Source organism: Ammospiza nelsoni, chromosome 18, assembly GCF_027579445.1.
Source record: "Ammospiza nelsoni isolate bAmmNel1 chromosome 18, bAmmNel1.pri, whole genome shotgun sequence".
Classification (NCBI taxonomy): domain Eukaryota; kingdom Metazoa; phylum Chordata; class Aves; order Passeriformes; family Passerellidae; genus Ammospiza; species Ammospiza nelsoni.
Genome location: NC_080650.1, coordinates 4,749,502 through 4,769,047, shown reverse-complemented (window position 1 = coordinate 4,769,047; position 19,546 = coordinate 4,749,502). Strand labels below are relative to the sequence as shown.

Sequence of the window (19,546 nt, the reverse complement as noted above, 5' to 3'; positions counted from 1 at the left end):
GGGCTGGGGACAGCAAACACATGATGCTTCCCGGGATACAGCTCCACGATATAAAAATCTGGATAAGGGTGTGACTGTGAGAACTGCTGCATGCGCCTGCCGGTTGAAAGGGAGGGGAAGATCTGTGGGGTTTTTAATGCCCTATTTGCAGAAGTGGGAACAGAGATGCTGATCCCGTGCAGGGCAGTGACTTGGGCAGAGATGTGGACGTGGAGCTGCTGCCTGGGCTGAATCCCATGCCTGCTTCCCTCGGCAGCTGCACGGCCGGGAGCAGCGCTGGGGCAACGGGGAAAGGTGATTGGGGTATATGGAAAGGTGATTGGGGCATTTGGGAAAGGTGATTGGGGTATATGGAAAGGTGATTGGGGTATATGGAAAGGTGATTGGGGCATTTGGGAAAGGTGACTGGGGTATATGGAAAGGTGATTGGGGTATATGGAAAGGTGACTGGGGTATATGGAAAGGTGATTGGGGCATTTGGGAAAGGTGATTGGGGTATATGGAAAGGTGATTGGGGTATATGGAAAGGTGATTGGGGCATTTGGGAAAGGTGATTGGGGTATATGGAAAGGTGACTGGGGTATATGGAAAGGTGATTGGGGCATTTGGGAAAGGTGATTGGGGTATATGGAAAGGTGATTGGGGTATATGGAAAGGTGATTGGGGTATATGGAAAGGTGATTGGGGCATTTGGGAAAGGTGATTGGGGCATTCCCGATCCCTCCGGCAAAGCCCTTCTCGCAGGGCCCCTCTGTGGCAGAGCCCCGCGCTCGCAGCCTCTCCCCAAAACGCCCCGGATCCATCCCACAGAATCGCAATTTGATGCAAATGAACGAATTTTTCGTGTCAGCACGGGCTGAGGGCTCTCGCTGTGACACCGCAGAATGCCGGATAATAAACGCGGCAGCTCGTCCGGGAGGGGATGGAGCCGGGACCCCTCCCCAGAGCCGGGGGTGTGCAGGCTCCCCCTCCGCAGAAAGGCGGGCAGAAGCCGCGTTCTGCTCTCTGTGTGTGGAATCGCAGACCCGTGGGATGGTTTGTGATGGAAGAAGGCGAGAGGGAACCTGAATCCTTCCATTTCCCGCCCGTGGGCAGCGACACCTTCCACTACCGCAGGTCGCTCCAAGCCCCATCCATCCTGTCCTCGGGCACTTCCAGGGAATCAGCGGGGCCGCCGGGCTTTGCTGGAGCACTAGCTCCACCTGCCGCCCCCTCCGAGCCCGGCCCGGTACCGCCGAGAGCCCCCGCAGCCCCCGCAGCGCTGCCCCGGCTCGGGGGCTCCGTGCCCGCCCCGCTCCCCGCAATGGGTGATGGCACCGAGCCCCCAGAGCCACCAGCCGGGCTGCCCGGGAGTGCCCAGGGGTGCTCGGAGGTGCCCGGGGATGCCCAGGTGTGCCCACCCTCCTTCTCCCACCCTCCTTCTCCCACCCTCCTTCTCCCACCCTCCTTCTCCCTTCCGCCCACCCCGGGCCCCTCCAATCCCACCACACCCCCGGTGGCCCCGGTCCCCCGAGAACAGCCTGTCCTGACCCCCCCCCCAATGAGAGCTGGGGACCCCCAGCCCGGCCTCACAGGGTCCCTCAGCCCCCCACACTGCACAGAGACAGAAAACAACGACAGCGAGGTGGTTGCACACTTGCCATGTTCACAGTAGACTTTACAGGCAGTGGGGACATCCTCGGGGCTCTGGGGGCATCCTCGGGGCTCTGGGGACATCCTCGGGGCTGTGGTGACCTATGGGACTCGTGGCCAGTGCCCGGCCAGCGTGGCTGTGCCCGCAGAGCAGGGGCAGCCCTGAGCAGCCAGGGCAGGACAGTGTCCCCAGGGCTGCCACTCTGCCCCTGTCACTGCCGGGCTGCCCTGGCCACACGTCACCATCACAGCTGGAAGGGGGGCTGCACATCCCGCCCCTCTCCACACAGCAGAGAGGGATGGACAGACAGACAGATCAACTCCTGCCAGCCACGGGGACTGGGGAGCAGGGACAGGGAGCCCTGAGGTGCAGGAGCAGGGCAAAGGAGTGACCTGGCTGTTTGGTGGAGCCTCTTTGCCCTCCTGCCCTGCTCTGAGGGGGAGCAGCCACCCATGGGCGCTGGTGGCCTGTCCTCACTGTGCAGGGTGACACTTGCCAGCTGCATCCTCTGCCATCGAGGTGACTCATGGTCCCACAGCTCCCCTGGGTCACCAGCCTGGGGAGTCCCCCTGTGCATAGAGGGGCTGCTCTGGAGCAGAAAGGGGGGTCTGGTGGTGCTCCTGTCCTGTGCAGGAGCCCTGATCTGCCCACCCTGGGCCTACCCTGGCTTGTCCTCCTGTCCCATTCCTGCCCTGTGCTCCCCACTCTGCCCCTGTCTCCCCCTTCCATCAGCCCTAAACCCCATCCTGGTGGCATTGGGGGATTAGTGGGGTAAGGTGGAGGCTGGACAGACACAGAGCTGGGTGGGAAGGGGACCCCAACAGCTGGAGAGAGACCCCCCAGCTAAAGCTGGGTTTAGTGCCTAGCCGGGGAGGTGGCAGTGTCATGGGGCCACCCAGGAGACCTCTCTGGGTCTGCCTTCGGTGACAGTGACATCAGCCAGTCACAGCAGGTCTGGGGAAGCCGTGGCCACAAGAGAGAGAGCACAGGGCAAAGCCAAGAGAGAGCAGCCAGAGCTGGGCCCTGTTTGGATCTGCCCCCTGACAGAGCTGCTGTGACCCCACAACAGCCACGGTCTGGGATGTCTTCCCAGATAAGCCAGCAGCACAAGGACAGCTCTGCTAGCACACAGGGACAGCTGGGCTCTGTCCCCCTGGTCATGGCACCCTGAATGCCATCAGTGCCTTGCCATGTGCCAAACCCCCAGCAGCGAGCCAGGGCCTCGATCCTTCACCCTGGCAGGGTCCCTGCAGAGGCTGGGGATGCTCATCTGGACAGAAAGCAAAGGCCAGGCTGTGCCCCCATCCCCTGTGACGCCCACTGCCCACCCCTGTCCCTGTCTGGGCCCAGGGGAGCCCGCAGTGGGACGGTGACACAGAGCTGGGTTAGTCAGGGCCACGCTGCCAGCAGAGGCTTCCACATGCACCAGGCACAAGAGAAACTGTGGAGAGACACAGTGGGGGAAAAGAGAGGAGCCCAGGAGCACCAAGGCTGGGAGCTGCACGAGAACATTGCCCATGACAGGTGACCTGGGGCCTCAGGAGAGCCCCGAGCTCAGGCTCATGGCAACAGCTTTGCTCTGTGGCTGAATCTCTTTGCAAACTGGGTTTGCTGGGTCTCTACAGCCATTAATGGCTTTGGACTGTCCTATTGCCACTCAGCCTCTTCTCCTCATTGTGCCACGTGAAATTTGTTGGAAAACAGGCCAAGAGAGAAATATTCAAAGTGCCCCAGGCCGAGCATCTCTCTTCTTTGCCATGGTACCAAACGGGAGCCAGGGACGCTCAGCAGCACGGAAAATCGAGTGCTGCAGGTGAGTAAGTCCAGGAGGAGCCACTGTCACTTGTCATGGCAAACAGCACCCGAGAGGCAAAGTGCAAAGAGAGTTGTTAGTAGCAAGAGAGAAACAGTCAGGGAGGATTAGTACAGTGGGAACAGAAGAACAGGTTAGTAACAGAAGCAGGGCGCTGGTCTGCCTTAGAGGACACACACACTGCAGGAGAAATGAAGAGAAAAGCAGCAATGGTTAGTTTGTTTAATTCAGTTCAGGAATGTGTTAGTAACAGAGATCTACTGGCTTAAAAAGGAACTGAAAAGCTTCTGCTGATAAAACCGTTTTAGGCTCCTAGTCAGCAACAGGCTCCACAGGCAGAGCTGGGCAGGGCATGTGGGGAGAAACCCTCTCCTCTCCTCTCCTCTCCTCTCCTCTCCTCTCCTCTCCTCTCCTCTCCTCTCCTCTCCTCTCCTCTCCTCTCCTCTCCTCTCCTCTCCTCTCCTCTCCTCTCCTCTCCTCTCCTCTCCTCTCCTCTCCTCTCCTCTCCTCTCCTCTCCTCTCCTCTCCTCTCCTCTCCTCTCCTCTCCTCTCCTCTCCTCTCCTCTCCTCTCCTCTCCTCTCCTCTCCTCGTGCTGCCGAGGGCTGCTCGGGCCAAGGGCTGCTGCTTCCCTTTGCTGCCTGGGGAAGGGGCTGCTGCTTCCCTTTCCTGCCCAGAGCAGGGGATGCTGCTCCCTTCTCCTGCCCAGGGACCAGCAGTCCCCTTCCCTGCCCAGAACTGGAGCTGCCTGCACATGCTGGAGCTGCCAACACCACTCCTGGGTAGCCAGTCCTCTCTCCAGGGCTGTCCCTGCCTGTCCCTGCCTGTGCAGCCTGGCACTGACACCTCCAAACCCTTTTCCCAGCTTTTCTGTTCCCCTTTAAAGGCAGTGCTGCTGCCGTGGTTAGTGGGCACGAGGCAGGGCTGCTGTGGGTTAGTAGGGCATGCGCTGGGCTGGTTAGTGGGTTAGTCCGTGTGCCAGGGGCTGTGGCAGTCCCAGGGAGGGCACAGGGGGCCCAGCAGGTTAGTAGGTTAATATTGGCAGCATGCAGAGCCAGGCCTGCCAGCAGCAGGGCTCTGGCTCACAAGAGCAGGAGGCGGTTTTGGGTGCTGGTATTTGGGGAGGTGTTAGTGGAGGGTTTAGCTGGTGTAGCAGAACCTGTCCCTGAATGAAAAGCTCAGCACGCTCCTGCCCCTCTGATCCCTGCCAGGGAGGTACCAGAGGCCCCTCACAACATGGGCTTCCCACCCCTGGTGCTGGGAAAGGTGAGAGACAGGATGCATGGAGAACACAGCCCCAGCAGTGCCTAAAGGACCCCAAAGGAGCTCAAGAAGCAGAGGAGGAAGGGTGAAAGAATCACTGCTGGTATCTGGGGTAAGGCTGCAGCAGAGAGCACAGGAGCTGCTCCAGGGCTGCCCCAGCTCCCACTGCACGTGCAGGTCCAGCAGGGAAAGCCACCATGGAGCAAAGGTGACCCACATTTTACCCCCTCCCCATCAGGAGCTGCCTCTCCATGGGGCTGAGCAATGCTCCAAGGGCTGCACTGTGCCCCAGGAAACAGGGCTGGGATGGGGCACTCAGGAAAGCCTCTGCCCTGTGTGCCTCTGGGTCGCCTCCTCCCACAGCACGAGCTCCTCTGGTCCCCAAGAGACACTTTTCCAGTTTGGACTTCAAGGCTGTAATACCTGCCATGAGCTGTGTGTGCCCCCAGCCCACTGCACCCTGTCCTTGTCCCTGTGTGGGGACACGGGCCCGAGTGGCTGCTTGGTAAGGACAGGGTCCCACCCTTACAGGGCACTGCAGAGGCCATGGCAGCAGGATTCACTGCCCAGGCTCCACACACCAGGTGTTCCAGAAAGCCAGAGGGAAGGGCAGGGTCAGTGGGGACAAACAGAGCCCCTGTGGGCTCTGTGCCCGTCGTGTCACCATGAGGAGCTGGCACAGCTCTGCCCCCACTCCCTTTTCCTTCTCCCTCCTCCTGCTCTGTGCTCAGGGCAGGGGACAGGCCTGGGGGCAGCAGTGGGAGGCAGGGACACCTCAGCACCTTGCAGGAGAACCGTGTGCATGCTCAGCCCCGTGTCCTCAGGTGTCACCAGAGCCATCTCCTGGGCCATGTCCCCCGCAGTGGCCGGGCTGGTGGCTCCACGCCACAGCAGAGGGTACCAGGGTGCTCTGCTGGGGCCAGCCCGGCTCTGGCATCGTGTCCTGGTGGTAATGGCAGCTCCTGAGCCTGGCTCCCCTCTGGACATGGTCAGTCTGGCCAGACAGGAGCTGGGCCATGACCCCAGGGTGGTGACACTGAGGAGCAGAGATGCTGTGAGACCCTGGGCTGTGGCAGCCACCCCCTCCCCACTGCTGGGCACACAAGGGGGACACATCCTCTCATGCAGGGGGCCCTGGGGATGGTGTGAACCCCTGCACCCCCCTGGGGCCTGGGGAGAACCCTCCAGGAGATGGGGGCCTGAGGAGGAAGGATGATCCTGACTGCCCAGCACCTCCCTTCTAATGAAGGAGTGGAAGAACACAGGGCTGCCATTGCTTGTGTCCCCTCCCCAGAGTCCTACCTGTGGTCACCAGCTACAGGAGTGCTGTGCAATGTCCCCTGTTCCACGTGGCTCTGTGGGGCAGCGAGGGGACTGTGTGAACAGACCTCAGGTCAGTCATTAGCAGCTGCAAAAGAAACAACCAACGCAGCAAAAGGAGAGAAACAGGGCACCGTCCTCAGGCAGGGCCCAGCCAGGAGCCTGGCAGGAGGGTTGGGCACAGACCTTCCTGTCCCTGTCCCCTTGAAGGGTGAAGGAGCTGAGCCAGGCACAGGGGGGGACATTGGAACCACCACACCAGAAATGGTGGCAATGCCCCAAACTGTCCCTGCCTCCAGTGAGGTAATCAGGGACTGATTGCCACTGCCACTGCCACTTCTGCTGCCACCTCTGCCCCTGCCGTGGGGCAAACTGAGTCTGGGACCCTGTGGTTCCACAGGCACTGGTTAAACTGGGGCAACTGGTTATCACAGAAGTGCTGTGGTGGGTGCTGCTCCATCTCCTCGGGGACTTGGGGACATGTGGCCAGTGCCAGCATCCAGCCCGTGGCTGTGCCCTGCCCTGCCCTGCCTGCCCGGGCAGACCAGGACAGCAGCAGGTCCCGGGGGATCGGGGCTGTGATGACTCTGCAGTTCAGCTGGAGCCGCTCCTGCTTCTCACAGCTCGCTGTCACCACAGCGCCGGCAGGACAGTCCCTGCCGTGGGGACAGCACGTCCTGGTGGTGTTTGCAGCCCAGCTGCGGTGGGAGCAGCGGGAATGGGCTGTGAGATGGCACCGAGCATCTGGCACATGGATCCCCAGCTGGATCTGGGCGGGAGGCGCCTGTGCTGGGGCAGGATGGCCTCTGCGGCCTGGGAATGAACATCCCAAGGGACAGGGAGGGAAAAACACTTTTGGGCAGACTCGTCTTGGGCGTGGGCTTGAGCTGCCTCTTCCACACTCGTGGGTGGCACATACAGTGGCCCTGGGGCTGGACACCCGAATTAAATGGGGCTAAACCCCCTCCTCGAGTGAGGAGAGAGGGAGGAAGAGGAGCAGAAGCTCGACTGCGGGCAGGAGCAGGGAGATGAGGGCACAACAGATCCCAGAGAGATGATCTCTGGGATGTGGCATCCGGGCACCCTGAGCCGCCAGATCAGGGTGGGCAAAGACCCCGGCCCTGTGCCCTGCCAGCTCTGCCCGACCCTCACTGCCATCCAGCACAGCCCAGGCTCCGGTGCTGCTGCAGGGGTGCCAGGCACTGCTGCCTTTGTCTGCAGCCCTGGCAGAAAAGGGGCGTCAGCGTGTGAAAGGCTCCTTGCAAGCCCGCAAAGCCTGAAAATCCGATTATTTCTGGGCTCCTCTCGGCTCGCAGGGCAGGACCTACCCGCACACACAAAAGGCTGCGAGACAATGAGGGAGAGAAAATGGCTCCGCAAGAAGAGCATCTGCCAGGTTAACATCTGCGGAGGGGAGGGAAGGGCTGGGCTGTGCCCTGGGGCTGCTGGCCCTGCCTCGCCTCTAACCCCCGCCTGGGACCATCAGCTGTAGGAGAAAATGGGGGCTTCGAGACAAAGCACTAAGCCAGCATTTTTGGCTACAAAACCTCCCAGGAGCATTGAAAATCAGGCAAGAATCCATTTACCTGGCAGGAGCCCTATTCTTGATGAGGATTCTGAAAAAAAAAAAAAAAAAAAATACAAACCAGCAGTGCAGCAGTTAGCTCTGATTTGGAGAGGGGGCTGCAGTCGGTGTCCGAGGGGAGGGCCTCAGGACCGGGATCACCGGGATCACCGGGATTACTGGGATCGCCCGCCGGGCCGGGATGTGCCGGGAACACGGAGCGGGATGCGCGGCTGCTCCTGCCCTAACAAAGGGAGGGGGCCCCGGCTGTTCCCCCCAGGGAAGGACGAGATCCTGCCGGGAGGGGACTCTCCTGGGGTTATTTACAACCAGGGAAAATTATATTGAGAATAGGGGTATTTTTGGGGGCGTGGAGGGGAGGCAGCAGCCTCATCCGCCTGCCCCCCACCTCCCGAAGCGACACCCGCAGGACCCCCCGAATCCCGGGGTGACATCGCCCCCGCTCCATCCCGGAGGTGGGGGCGGCCCCACCGAGCCCCCAGACCCTATCCCGGTGCGCAGGGAGCGGAGCCGTGCCCGCGGTGCGTTACCTGCTCCCCAGACCCCATCCCGGCCCGCAGGGAGCGGAGCCGCGCCCGCGGTGCGTTACCTGCTCCCGGGGGGCCGGGCTGGGGCTGGGGGGCTCCCGTTCCGCTGGCTCCTGCCCGCCGCGCAGCTCCTTTGTGCTGGAGCTTTCCCAGAGCATCCCCGAGGAAGAGGCGGCCGAGCAAACTCCTCCTCCAGCAGCCCCCGGCCCCCCCGGCCCTACCTACGGCGCAGGAGGATGCTGCAACTCGCATGAAATTTTAATGCTGGAAATGCGGCCGAGCCACCTTTTCCCCGCATCGCTCCCGCTGCGGGAGACCCTGGGGACTCTTTTGTCGCTGCAAATGCCGCTGTCACTCTCTGCCAGGCATCGTTTGCCGTGACGGCTCGGGTGTGACCCAGGGGACGCGGGACAAGGGGATAAGGGTTGTCGGAGCCCTGGGGACGTGGTGGCAGGATGAGGTGGGGACGGATGGCACACGGAGCAGCCCGGCTTGGGGACACAGCCGTGTCCAAGGACAGCTCCCCTCCCGTCCGGGGGTTGTGACAGCCCCTCCGCAGCGCTCTGCAGCTGCTGGGCTCCCGCATTGTTCTCCAGTCCCCGCCGGCTCCCCGGGGACCCCTGGTCTCGCCGCCAGCTGCCCACCGTGCCCGGCCATGTGCTGGCCCCGCTCCCGGAGCCCGCGTCCCCCCAGGGCTCTGTGCTGAGCAGGGACAGGGGGTACCCAGGACGGGGGGTGACAGAAGCTCCGCTCTGCTCCTCGGGTCTCCCTGGCTGCCGGCCCCGGATGGGTTTGCCCTGGGGCGCAGGATGGTTTCATTCAGCCCATCCCACAACTTTTTGTTTCTTCTTCTATTTAGGCTTTTTAATTGTGATTTCCTGCGGAGAGAATCCCTTGCTGGGCAGCATTCCCTCCGCTGGTGGCCTTGCTGCTGCAAATGTCATGCATGGGACATTTTCACCACATCAAACATTTCCTCCAGAGCTCTTCTGAAATGAGGATTTTTTTTTTTTTCCAGAGCAGCCTTTCCCGGCTGTATTTCCAGCTTTGGCTGCACACTGGGTGTGTGGGAGTGAGGGATGGGTGCTGGGATGGGTGCAGGGGTGTGTACAGATGGGTGAGAGTGCTGGGATGGGTCTGCATGGATGCAGGGATAGGTGCACACTCGCTTGATCCTGCAGCTCCTTTCAGCTCCTGGCAGGTGCTGGAAGAGCAGATGGTGTCTGTGGGGTGGTGGGATGCGGGGGTCCTGCAGAGCCCCTGCACCTGGGCAGAAAAATTCCCCTCCACCTCATCCCTGCCCCGGGAGTGGCATCACTCCCGGCCGCGCACCCCCATGGCCCTCATCCCCAACTGCCAGCGCCGCCTTGGACAAGTGAGCCTTTATTGAGCTTTGTCCCCGCTCAGGGGACAGATGGGGCCCGGGCGGGGGGGCTCCGGCAGCGCGGTCACTGCTGGACCCTGCGGATGGACTGCACCTGGCCCGTCTGCGCGTGGGACCCCCACTCCCGCACGTGCTTGTACTCGCCCGCGGGGCTGTCGCTCTCCAGCAGGTACTGGAAGCCCCGGTAGCCCGGGTACTGCGAGCAGACCCACCTGCGACAGAGCAGAGAGCGACGGTGACCGGGGCTGGTGGCACCACGGAGCCCCCGCAGCTGCCGGAGCATCCTCGGCCCCACTGCCTGAGCATCCTCGGCCCTGCTGCCAGAACATCCTCGGCCCCTCAGCTGGAGCAGCCTCGGCCCCACTGCCAGAGCATCCTCGGCCCCTCAGCTGGAGCAGCCTCGGCCCCACTGTCACAGCATCCTCGGCCCCACTGTCACAGCATCCTCCGCCCCATTGCCTGAGCATCCTCAGCCCCTCAGCTGGAGCATCCTCGGCCCCACTGCCTGAGCATCCTCAGCCCTGCTGTCACAGCACCCTCGGCCCCATTGACAGAGCATCGTCGGCCCCACTGTCACAGCATCCTCAGCCCCCCAGCCAGAGCATCCTCGTCCCTGCTTCCAGAGCATCCTCAGCCCCACTGCCAGAGCATCCCTGGCCCCACTGCCTGCACATCCTCATCCCCGCTGTCAGAGCATCCTCAGCCTCCCTGTCAGAGCATCCTCGGCCCCACTGCCAGAGCATCCTCACCCCTGCTGCCAGAGCACCCTCAGCCCTGCTGCCAGAGCACCCTCGGCCGGCTGCTAGAGCACCCTCGGCCCCTCTGCGCGCCCCGGGTACTCACGCTCCGGAGCGGACAAGGAAGGAGCCCACGGTGCTGCTGCCCCATCCCAGGGCGGGCAGCGAGGGGCAGTCATCGCTCATCTCAGCACGCTTGCCCTGGAAGTTCTCCTCCTCAAAGAGCATCAACCTGCTCCGTCCGTGGTCCTGCGGCCGAGACGGGCACGGCTTTGGCACTGCCGCCGTGGCCAGGGGTGGGCTCCGGGGGTCGCCCCGCGGGGGCAGCCGGGGCGGGGACACTCACGGCACAGGCGATGGGGCGGAATGAACACATCCTCTCCACGTGGTAGGCGTTGCTGCCGCTCCACGCCTCCCAGCACGGGTACTCGCCGCGCTCCAGCACGAACTGCTGCCCCTGGAAGCCGCAGTGCTCGAAGCCTGCCCACCTGCCGGGGCGGGAGGGGTGAGACCCCCGGCGCGCCCACCGCCCCGCTCACAGCCGGTGCCCAGCGGTGCCCACGGGAGGCAGCTCGGGTAGCAAAAGGCACTGCTCCAACCCCCCTGCCATCCGTGGGGTCCCGCAGCACCGGGGGTTGGCAGTGCCCCGGGACCCCCACTCACGCCCCGCTCTCGATCTTGCAGGAGCGCACGGTGCTGAAGCCGTGCTCGGGGGTGCTGTAGCAGTCGGTGGTGAACTCGTGCTTCTTGCCCTGGAAAAAAGGCTCATCCCACACCACCATCTGGGGGGGATGGAGGGAGTCAGGGGGCTCTGGGGGTGCAAATATTGCGGCCCCATTCCCAGAGGTTCACAGGGCATGGTGCTGGTCCTGCCCAGGCTCCTGTACCTTCCAGAGGCCGGAGGATTTCTTGCAGCGGTGACTCATGGTGGCTCTGCCAGAGCACAGGGGAAGGGCACAGTTCAAGCTGCCTCTGTGCCCAGATGAAAATGACCTCAGGAGCCCTTGTTGTCCCCCTTTCACAGCACTCTGGGGGACAACAAGAGGGTTGCTCCATGCTGGAGCAGATGAATAGCTCTGTGGCTCTCCCTGCCCAGCTGGAGCTGCCACCAGGGCCATGTGGAGCAGCGGGCACCTGGCCCAGTGGGCACCTGGCCCTGGCAGACGTCCCTGCCCGTGCCCAGGGAAACTCCTCCTCCCACTGGCAGATCCCTGAGCCAAAGCCCCGGTGCTGGCAGGGCAGTGCTGAGCTGGGAGCGCTGCAGAGTCAGCTGTGCCCACAGTGAGCATCAACACCTGCCACTGCCACAGACAGGGACAGCCCCCAGTCCCCCAACTCCCACCACAGCTCCCAATGCCAAGGAGAGCTCTAGCCCTGGATCTGGGATGTTCCTCCACTGTTCCCACAGCTGCTCACTCCCAGGCCCTGCCATGGGCACGGGGCAGCTGCCCCAGGCTCCAAAGCTTACCTGGGGTGAGGCACTGGTGCCCAGGGAGGTGACATGTCCAGCAGCCTCCAGCTGGGTTTTTATAGCCTCCAGATAGAGACGGAGCCCAGGGGAGCATTACTGAAACCCCTAACTCAGCACATGGCGGGGAGGAGGGACTGGCCAGAACAAAGGCGCCGTGTCAGAGACGCTGATGAGCCGGGACATGGAGCTGGCCCACCAGGCACGGGCTCTGACCCCCACCCCACAGCTCCAGGGCTGGGGCATCGCCCCCAGGCCCTGCCAGTATCCTGCCATGTGCCCTCCCTGGCATGGGGCTGGGCTGGGGCTGTGTCCCAGCTCTGGCAGCGCTCCCCCTGCCCGCAGGCAGCGCTGCCTGCTCTGGGGGTGTGGGGAGGTTTCCTCACCCCTTTCTGGGAAGTGGGAGGAAGGACACGTCTCCACTTGTTCTCCCTGCACAGGCAGAGCAGCTCTACCCTAAATCCAGGGTGGCTCGTTGCAGGTTGGGCACACAAGAGCCATGGACACCAAAAGAAGTGGGGAGCAGGGGCATGGAAAGTGGTGGTGGGGGTATAAAAGGCACGGGAGGGGCTGGAGGTGCAGCTCATGGCTTGGGAAGAGCTGCAGCAACCTCCTGCCTCTGTGTGCTGGAAATATTCTGCTGTCACCACATTCTGGGGACCAAAACACCTTACAGTGACCCACACACCTCACAAATCATCCTGGGGTGCTGCCAGGGCTCCACAAAGGCTGGGCAGAGGCACCCACCCAGCCTGCCCCTCAGAGCAGGCAGCAGGCAATGGAGGCTCTTGAGCCCAATGGGAAAACCCATGTCCACAGGGAGTGCTGTGTTTTGGGACAGAATTTGCTAGAAAACTGCCAGGAGGCTGAGCCAGAATCCCCTTCATGCAGCTGCAGCAGCCCTGTGAGCCCCGGGCACCCTGGGGGAGGCAGAGCAGGGCAGCTGGGGACGCTCAGCACAACGGGCTGCCCCAGGGCACAGCAGAGATGCACGGGCTGTCCCTGCCACCTGCAACCCCAGCAAAAGCCCTCTTGGCACTGGCACAATTTGTCCCTGGCCTCTCGCTGTGGCCTGAGCTAAACTCAGCTTGTGCTGGCCACCAGCACAGTGACCACCACTCACTCACTGTCCACGCCGTGTCCTGGCAGTGTGACACAGTCACTGGAGCCCCCATGGTGGCACTCAGTGCCAGGCAGGGATGCAGCAGCAGGAGATCCACAGGCAGTGGCACTCACCAGGGCAGAGCAAACCCTTTTGCCCGTGCCCTCTGTGGCCACACTGTGCCAGCTCTGTCCATCTGCTGCCAGGGCTGTGCTGGAGCTGTGCATCTCTGTGCCAGGGAGGGATGGTGCAGTGAGGGCACAGGGTCCATGGCAGGGCAGAGATTTTGTGTCTGGGGGGCTCAGGAATAGCCAAGGATTGATCCCTGCCACAGCCCCGACTCAGGGAAGCCCACAGGGATGCTGAATGCTCAGTAAGGAGCAAAGCAGCCTTCAGGAGAAGAGCTAAACCCCTCTGAGCTGGTTTTCCAACACCCAGGTTCAAAGGTGCTGGGGACTGGGAGAGGAAGCAGAGTCAGGAGCAGAGGGTGGGTGAGACTTGCTGATTAATGCCCAGGAGGCACAGGGGAGGCAGCACAGGGAGAGCACCCGTGCTGGCTCTGGGGGGAAGAGAGGGCAGATTAAATTAGAAATCTGGATAAAAACCATGGAAATGAGCACAAATTGAGATCATGAATCATAAAACACTGCTCAGTATCAAGGTGAGAACCAGACTGAGCCAGTGCCCAGGGTGATGGGGCAGCAGACCCCACACCCAGCTCTGTCACGGGCACAGGACACCTCCTGAAAAACCTCGGGAAAAGAAGGGATCAATACATTCTTTTTGTCGGGGATTTTGTGCAATGGCCCAGAGGGTGCAGCTGGATCCCACCACTGCTGGGTGACACATGAGAGGAACAAAAGAGGAGGGCAGCACACGGGGCTCTGAGCCCTGTGCCCGTACACTCCCCAGTGAGGCACTGCTGGTGCTGGATGCTGCGGGAAGCTGGGGGTGCTGGACAGGGGTGTGGAGGTGCAAAAAAATGATCAGAGGCTCAGAGGGACTCAGGGGAAGGTCCAGAGAGTGGGGGAGATGTGGCACCAGAGCTGCTGCAGAGACTGGTGCCAATGCATCCCTAACCAGCCACCCCACAGCCGTCCTGCACCAGTCAGACAGAGCTGATGCCCCAAAACCATGAATGTGATGGTGGCAGAACCAGGGGTGGTACAGGGCCACCACAGCACGGGGAAAATGGGCTAAAAAGCAAAGGAAGAACCCTGCCAGCTAGCAGGGATGTTCCCAAGAGAGAACAAACACTGTTTCAGGCGCTCAGGTGGTTCAGAAAATGTCAGCTTCGATTACACATCGCTTGGAAAAATCCTGACTCCTGAAGCATTTCGGAACACTCAGGTCTCGCTTCCTGGCATCTCCAGGGCAGCACTGTGGGCACGGGGTGATGCTCAAAGCATCTGAGAGGTTCAGTGTTTGGAGGGGAGCACCGGACACAGCGGGGCTGGCAGCGGGGTGTCCCTGCGGGCCCGGGCCGCTGGGCAGGGCAGGTGTTCCTGTTGCTGAGCCGGTGCCGGTGCCGGCCGGGCCATGCCAGGGCTATATATGCCCTGCCGGGGCGGCCGCACGCGGGGCAGCGGGTGCCGGGCGCGATGCAAAGTGGCACGGTCAGGTCTTCTGTTGTGCCGGGGGCACAAAGGAAAGTGCTGGGTTCAGCGGCTGGGCACGGGGCCGGGGAGAGGCTTCCAGCTCGCCCAGCGCTTTGCAGGATGTGATGACTGGGCGGCCGCGCAGACACTGATGAGCTGGCAGTTCCTTTGTGAGCCCGCCCGGGGGTCTGCCCTTGCCAGGCTATAAAGTGGGGGCCTCGCGGCGCCCCGAAACACAAGCCCGCTCACTCCAACAAGAAGCAGCAGCTGCCCAGGTAAGAGGACAAAGTCCCTGGACACCGGGCTGCAGAGGACCCGAGGTGGGGAGAGGGAAACTCAGGGTCTAAGCCGTGGTCACCGCTGTGGTGGTCACGTCTGGGAGCACATCCCACTGCCCTCCACTCCCGGGGAGCTGCTGCTGACACTCACCTGTGGGGCCACAGCAGGTGCCAGCTGCAGGGCTTCAGCAGACCAGGGCTGTCCCCTTCCCACCCCTCACATGCCGTCCCGGTGCCCCCCGGGCTCCCAGGTGCTCCCCGTGCGGGATGGCCCCGGTGCCCGGCACAGCATCAGGCCCCATGCCCGGGCACTCCAGGACCATGCTCAGGGCTCTCCTGGCCACAGGAGGAGAGTGTGGACTCCAGGACCTCCTGTGATCCCCTTGGTGAAGGCAGGATCCTTGCCTGTGCCTGCTGGAGAACCTTCCAGCATCTCCTCTCCTGGCCCTGCCCACCCACCCCATCCAGATATTACCCTTCCTGGGGCGGGTTGTGGGTGCCCACATCCATTCCTCCCTCTAACCTGCTGCTGGTGCCCTGTCACAGACTTGAGCCCACCACCGCGATGTCTGAGACCACAAAACCCGCTGCTCCCGGCCAGGCTGCGGATGACAAGGAGAAGGCAGCTCCTGCTCCAACCCCATCCCTCGACCCTGCTCCTGTCGCAAACAGCAAGGGCGAGGAGCCCTCCCCAGAAGCCTTCAGGGTAAGCCCTGTGGCTCCCCTCGTGTGCAGGGACACGGTCTGGGCTGAGGGACAAGGGCAGGAGGACATTGTTCCAGGGGGAAGGACTGTGGCAGTGTGGGTGATGCCATCCCTGCTCTGTCCCACAGCAGGCACGGGATTTGGGCAGATGCTGCAGGAGGAACAGCCTGAAGGTGCCTTGGCCAGGACAGCTTGCTGGGGACTACAGGCTTGGGAAGTGCTCTCCCCTGGGTTGTGGTGTCAGGGCTGGCTGCTGTCACCTGCTCCCTCTGGTCACCTCCTGCATGCAGGGGTCCTGTGGGGAGGTGGAGGGGACACTAGGGGTGACAAGGCCAGCGCTGAAATGCCACAGTGATGCCAGCATGCCACTGAGGCACTGCAGCAGGGCTGGCACGGGAGGGCGAGTGATGCGAGGGCTCTGGTGACACCGTGCCAGGCTGAGAAGGCCAAGGTGCAGACAGAGCACCTGGAGAAGCAGCTCCTTCCCACCACTGTGGGCACCAGCAGCAGCAAAACCAGGGGCAGATGAGGCCATCTTGGAGCAGGAACAGCTGTTGGGGCATGCCCATGCACAGAGCCCAGCTCAGCACGGGCAGGCACCACATCGGAGAAACCACAGGAAGGCTTGGAGAGCTGAGGGGGACACATGGAGCAGAAGGCTCAGGCACTGGTCACCCAGCACCAGCCTGCCCTCCCTGAGCGTGCCTGTGCTCATCCAACCCTCTCCTTGCACCCCCAGATTGTTGTCTTCGACCAGGAGAACTTCCAGGGCAGGCAGATGGAGTTCACCGCCGAGTGCCTGAACCTGGCTGACCGTGGCTTCGACCGGGTGCGCAGTGTCATTGTCACCTCCGGACCGTAAGTGACCCCAGCCATGGAGGGGGCTGTGACCCTGAGGATGTTCCTGGTGGGTGGGAACAATGTGATGTTCAGGGACCTTTCCCTGAGCACAGGAGCACAGCAGGCATCCTGGATCTCCTTTGAGGACGACAGGATTACCAGGATGGGTGGGAAGGAGGCCAGGGCCACATGCAAAGAAAAGGGGACCAGAGGTGTCCATCATTTCAGCCACCTGGAGCTGTGCATGGAACACAATGGACCTGCAGATTTTAGAGAAGTCAAGGTGAAATGAGGTGGGATCCTTGGGCCAGGATGGAGCAGGCAACAGGGACAGGCGGGGACAAGCACTTGCCTGCACCCAGGCAGCTGAGCAGCAACAGGGGGCCGGGCAGGTCGCAAAGCCGTGGGAACTGTTGACACAGGCAGGGACAAAAACGATCCCCAAAGCAGATAACTGGGCAGACAGATGATCTCCATGTTGAAAGAGCATCCCACCGTGCCGTGCCTGGCTGGAAACAGCGTGGCCAGGAATGCAGGGGGGCTGGTAGAGCTGTGGGGAGGATGCACAGGACGTGCATGGCTTGTCCTGACAGCATCCCTGAGGGTCTGGGAGGGTGACCTGGAATGACACCATGCAGCACCTATGACTTTTTTATTAGGAATCCAGAATATCCAACTCTTCTTGAAACAAATGGGGGATGGAGCAGCCTGGAAGGAGCTCAGATATGATACCTGGGAAGGTGCAGAAAGGGTGAAATTGGGAGGACAGAGATCTTGGGTGTTATAGGGGTCCTTAGAAGCTTCTTGAGAGTCACTGATGGAACTCTGCACCCAAAAATGTGCTTAGAGGAAGATGAAAGCAAAACAACAAAGCTGAGCTTTAGCAGGCAGCTTGAGGCTATGCAGCCTGGGGTACCTGAACACATCTCCTGCCAGCAGGAAAACCCCTGCTGGCATCTGCAGGAAGAGCTGTGCTGCAGGGAAAGCGAAAGCAGCAAATGCAGGACTGTTGTGGTGCTGGGGGCTTCTGGAGCCCCACACCCATGACATTCCCAGCATTCAGCACCTCGTGGCTCTGCTGAGGAGGTGACATTGCAGCTGGGTGAGCCCCACACCCAGCAGTGGGATGGGTGCCAGCGCTGGCTGGCACTGGAGCAGTGAGGCGTGCGGGGTGCCAGGATTACACAGCCCAGGCAGGAGGGACAGAAGAGTCCTGAGCTGACTCTGTGGGGTCACCAGCTGTGCAGGGGTCCTGATGCTCCCCAGCTGAGGAAGAGGAGCACTGTGAGTGCTGGTGCCTGCTGCAGGTTTGGACACTCACACACCAGTGAGCTTCCAGCCAGGAGCCCATGGATCAGCACTGGCTCTGCACAGGCTGCAGTGCCTGGGCTGGGAGAGAGGTGGGAGCAGGGTGGTGGGGCCACAATGTTTTTTGAGACCCCTCCACTGTCCTACAAGCTGGCTGAGCAGGAGGGGAACTGCTGGGTGGCACCTGACCCTCTATTTGCCCACCTCTCTCCCCAGCTGGGTGGCCTACGAGCAGGCCAACATGCGTGGGGAGATGTTCATCCTGGAGAAGGGCGAGTACCCTCGCTGGGACACCTGGTCCAGCAGCTACCGGAGCGACTGCTTCATGTCCATGCGTCCCATCAAAATGGTGAGTGCTGGGGAGCAGAGAGCCTGGTGGGATCTGCCCAGGGCTGTGTGCTCAATGCCTCACTGCAGCAAAGCCCCAGGGATTCGGCCACACTGCCCAGCACCCTCCCTCTGTCATCCCCAGGAGGCTGAGGACCACAAAATCTCCCTCTACGAGTCTGCTGACTTCAAGGGCAACAAGATGGAAATCCAGGAGGACGACGTGCCCAGCCTCTGGGCTTATGGCTTCTGCGACCGCGTGGGCAGCGTGCAGGTGCCCAGTGGAACGTAAGCTGGGCTGCAGTGGCAGCTGCCTCATGCCAGGCTCCCTATCCTCCCTAACCAGCTGCCGTGGGCTCTCAGGCAGCCAGAAAGTGGTGGCATGGCTGTTTCTGGTGGTGTGGCGGTTTTGGTTAGCATTGGCTGTTTTGGATGGTGTGGCTGTTTCTAGTGGTGTGGCTGTTTTGGGTGGTGTGGATGTTTCTAGTGGTGTGCCCTGTCCCCCAGAGGTTGGTGGCCAGCACAGGGAGGCCATGCCAGCCCCCCTGAACACCCACCAGCCGTGTGGCTGCTGCCTGGAGTGGCTGACCCCGCTCAGGTGCCCTGTGTTTTCTTTCCCCACAGTTGGGTCGGGTACCAGTACCCTGGCTACAGAGGCTACCAGTACCTCTTTGAGACCGGAGACTTCCGACACTGGAACGAGTGGTCTGCCTTCCAGCCCCAGATCCAGTCCATCCGCCGCATCCGGGACATGCAGTGGGACCAGAAGGGCACCTTTGTCACCCCCGACGCGCCCTCCGACTGAGCGTGCTGCCTGCTAGCTACGAGTCCCGGGCCCCGTGGGGCACCCCCGCCTCCCCTCGCGCTCGCCTGCCCAGCACTTTCCTTGTACATTGCACATTCCCTGGATGTACTCTACCTTGTGAGGCAAATTAAAAAAAAACCAGAAGATTAGAACTGCTCGGGGGTCCGTGGTGCATGAATCGCTTGCTCGGGATGGGCCAGCCTTGCGCTGGAGCGGGGTGGGACACGGGGGAAGGGGGTTTTGCCAGGGAATTGGTGTCGTGCAGGAGCTCCCCGTGCTGGGGCTGGGACACAGGAGAGCCTTGGTGCGGGGGAAGAGGGTGGCAAAGGGTCTGCAGCCTGACCCCAGCAGCGGTGGTGGGGACCTTCTCACTTGGGGGACTCGGGGTGCCCCGAGAGCCGCGGAGTCAGGGCAGGTTCCTGCCTCTGTCCATGGAATCAGAGCGAGCTGTGGGCTCTGTCCATGGAATCAGAGCGGGTTCCCAGCTCTGTCCACGGAATCAGGGCAGGCTCTCGGCTCTGTCCATGGAATCAGGACGGGCTCCCGGCTCTGTCCATGGAGTCAGGGTGGGCTCCTGGCTCTATCCACACCCGCGGGTTCGGGGGGCTGCGAGGGGTCCTGGGTCCCTGCCCGCGGGATCCACCTGGGCACTAATTAACAGCCGATATCGCAGTCAATCAATGACCGATTCACTTTCAAGGAGTTTTTTCCCCCCTCGGACGCTGTCCCTCCCCCCCGGGCATTTCTTCGCGGCCTCATTCCCCCTTCCCATCCCGTTGCCTCCCGGTGCAGCACCTCGGGTGGCATTCCCCTGCGCTCCCACGCCGCTAATTAGTGATTAATTACAGCGACAGC

The 19,546-nt window shown here is 62.0% G+C and overlaps 2 protein-coding genes across 2 annotated transcripts; one reads left to right on the top strand and one right to left on the bottom strand.

Moving 5' to 3' along the window:
- Nucleotides 1–9,587: 9,587 nt before the first annotated feature.
- CRYBA4 (crystallin beta A4) lies at nt 9,588–11,186 on the bottom strand. The gene is made up of 5 exons (XM_059485339.1): nt 11,148–11,186; nt 10,924–11,042; nt 10,607–10,748; nt 10,367–10,509; nt 9,588–9,735 (listed from the first exon to the last, which is right to left on the bottom strand). The coding sequence occupies exons 1-5, from the start codon at nt 11,184–11,186 to the stop codon at nt 9,588–9,590; spliced, it is 591 nt and encodes a 196-aa protein (XP_059341322.1).
- Nucleotides 11,187–15,271: 4,085 nt separating this feature from the next.
- CRYBB1 (crystallin beta B1) lies at nt 15,272–18,691 on the top strand. Its single transcript, XM_059485263.1, has 5 exons — nt 15,272–15,412; nt 16,151–16,269; nt 17,776–17,908; nt 18,032–18,174; nt 18,511–18,691. Exons 1-5 carry the CDS (start codon nt 15,272–15,274, stop codon nt 18,689–18,691), a joined length of 717 nt encoding a protein of 238 aa, XP_059341246.1.
- The last annotated feature ends 855 nt before the right edge of the window (nt 18,692–19,546 follow it).

Excerpts from the sequence above, each read along its gene's own strand:
- CRYBB1 (XM_059485263.1), top strand. The coding sequence starts at position 15,272 with ATGTCTGAGACCACAAAACCCGCTGCTCCCGGCCAGGCTGCGGATGAC. Across the intron at positions 15,413-16,150 it reads CCTCCCCAGAAGCCTTCAGG|ATTGTTGTCTTCGACCAGGA; the intron begins GTAAGCCCTGTG and ends TTGCACCCCCAG. Across the intron at positions 17,909-18,031 it reads CCATGCGTCCCATCAAAATG|GAGGCTGAGGACCACAAAAT; the intron begins GTGAGTGCTGGG and ends TGTCATCCCCAG.
- CRYBA4 (XM_059485339.1), bottom strand. The coding sequence starts at position 11,186 with ATGAGTCACCGCTGCAAGAAATCCTCCGGCCTCTGGAAG. Across the intron at positions 11,043-11,147 it reads AATCCTCCGGCCTCTGGAAG|ATGGTGGTGTGGGATGAGCC; the intron begins GTACAGGAGCCT and ends CATCCCCCCCAG. Across the intron at positions 10,749-10,923 it reads TGCAAGATCGAGAGCGGGGC|GTGGGCAGGCTTCGAGCACT; the intron begins GTGAGTGGGGGT and ends CCGCCCCGGCAG.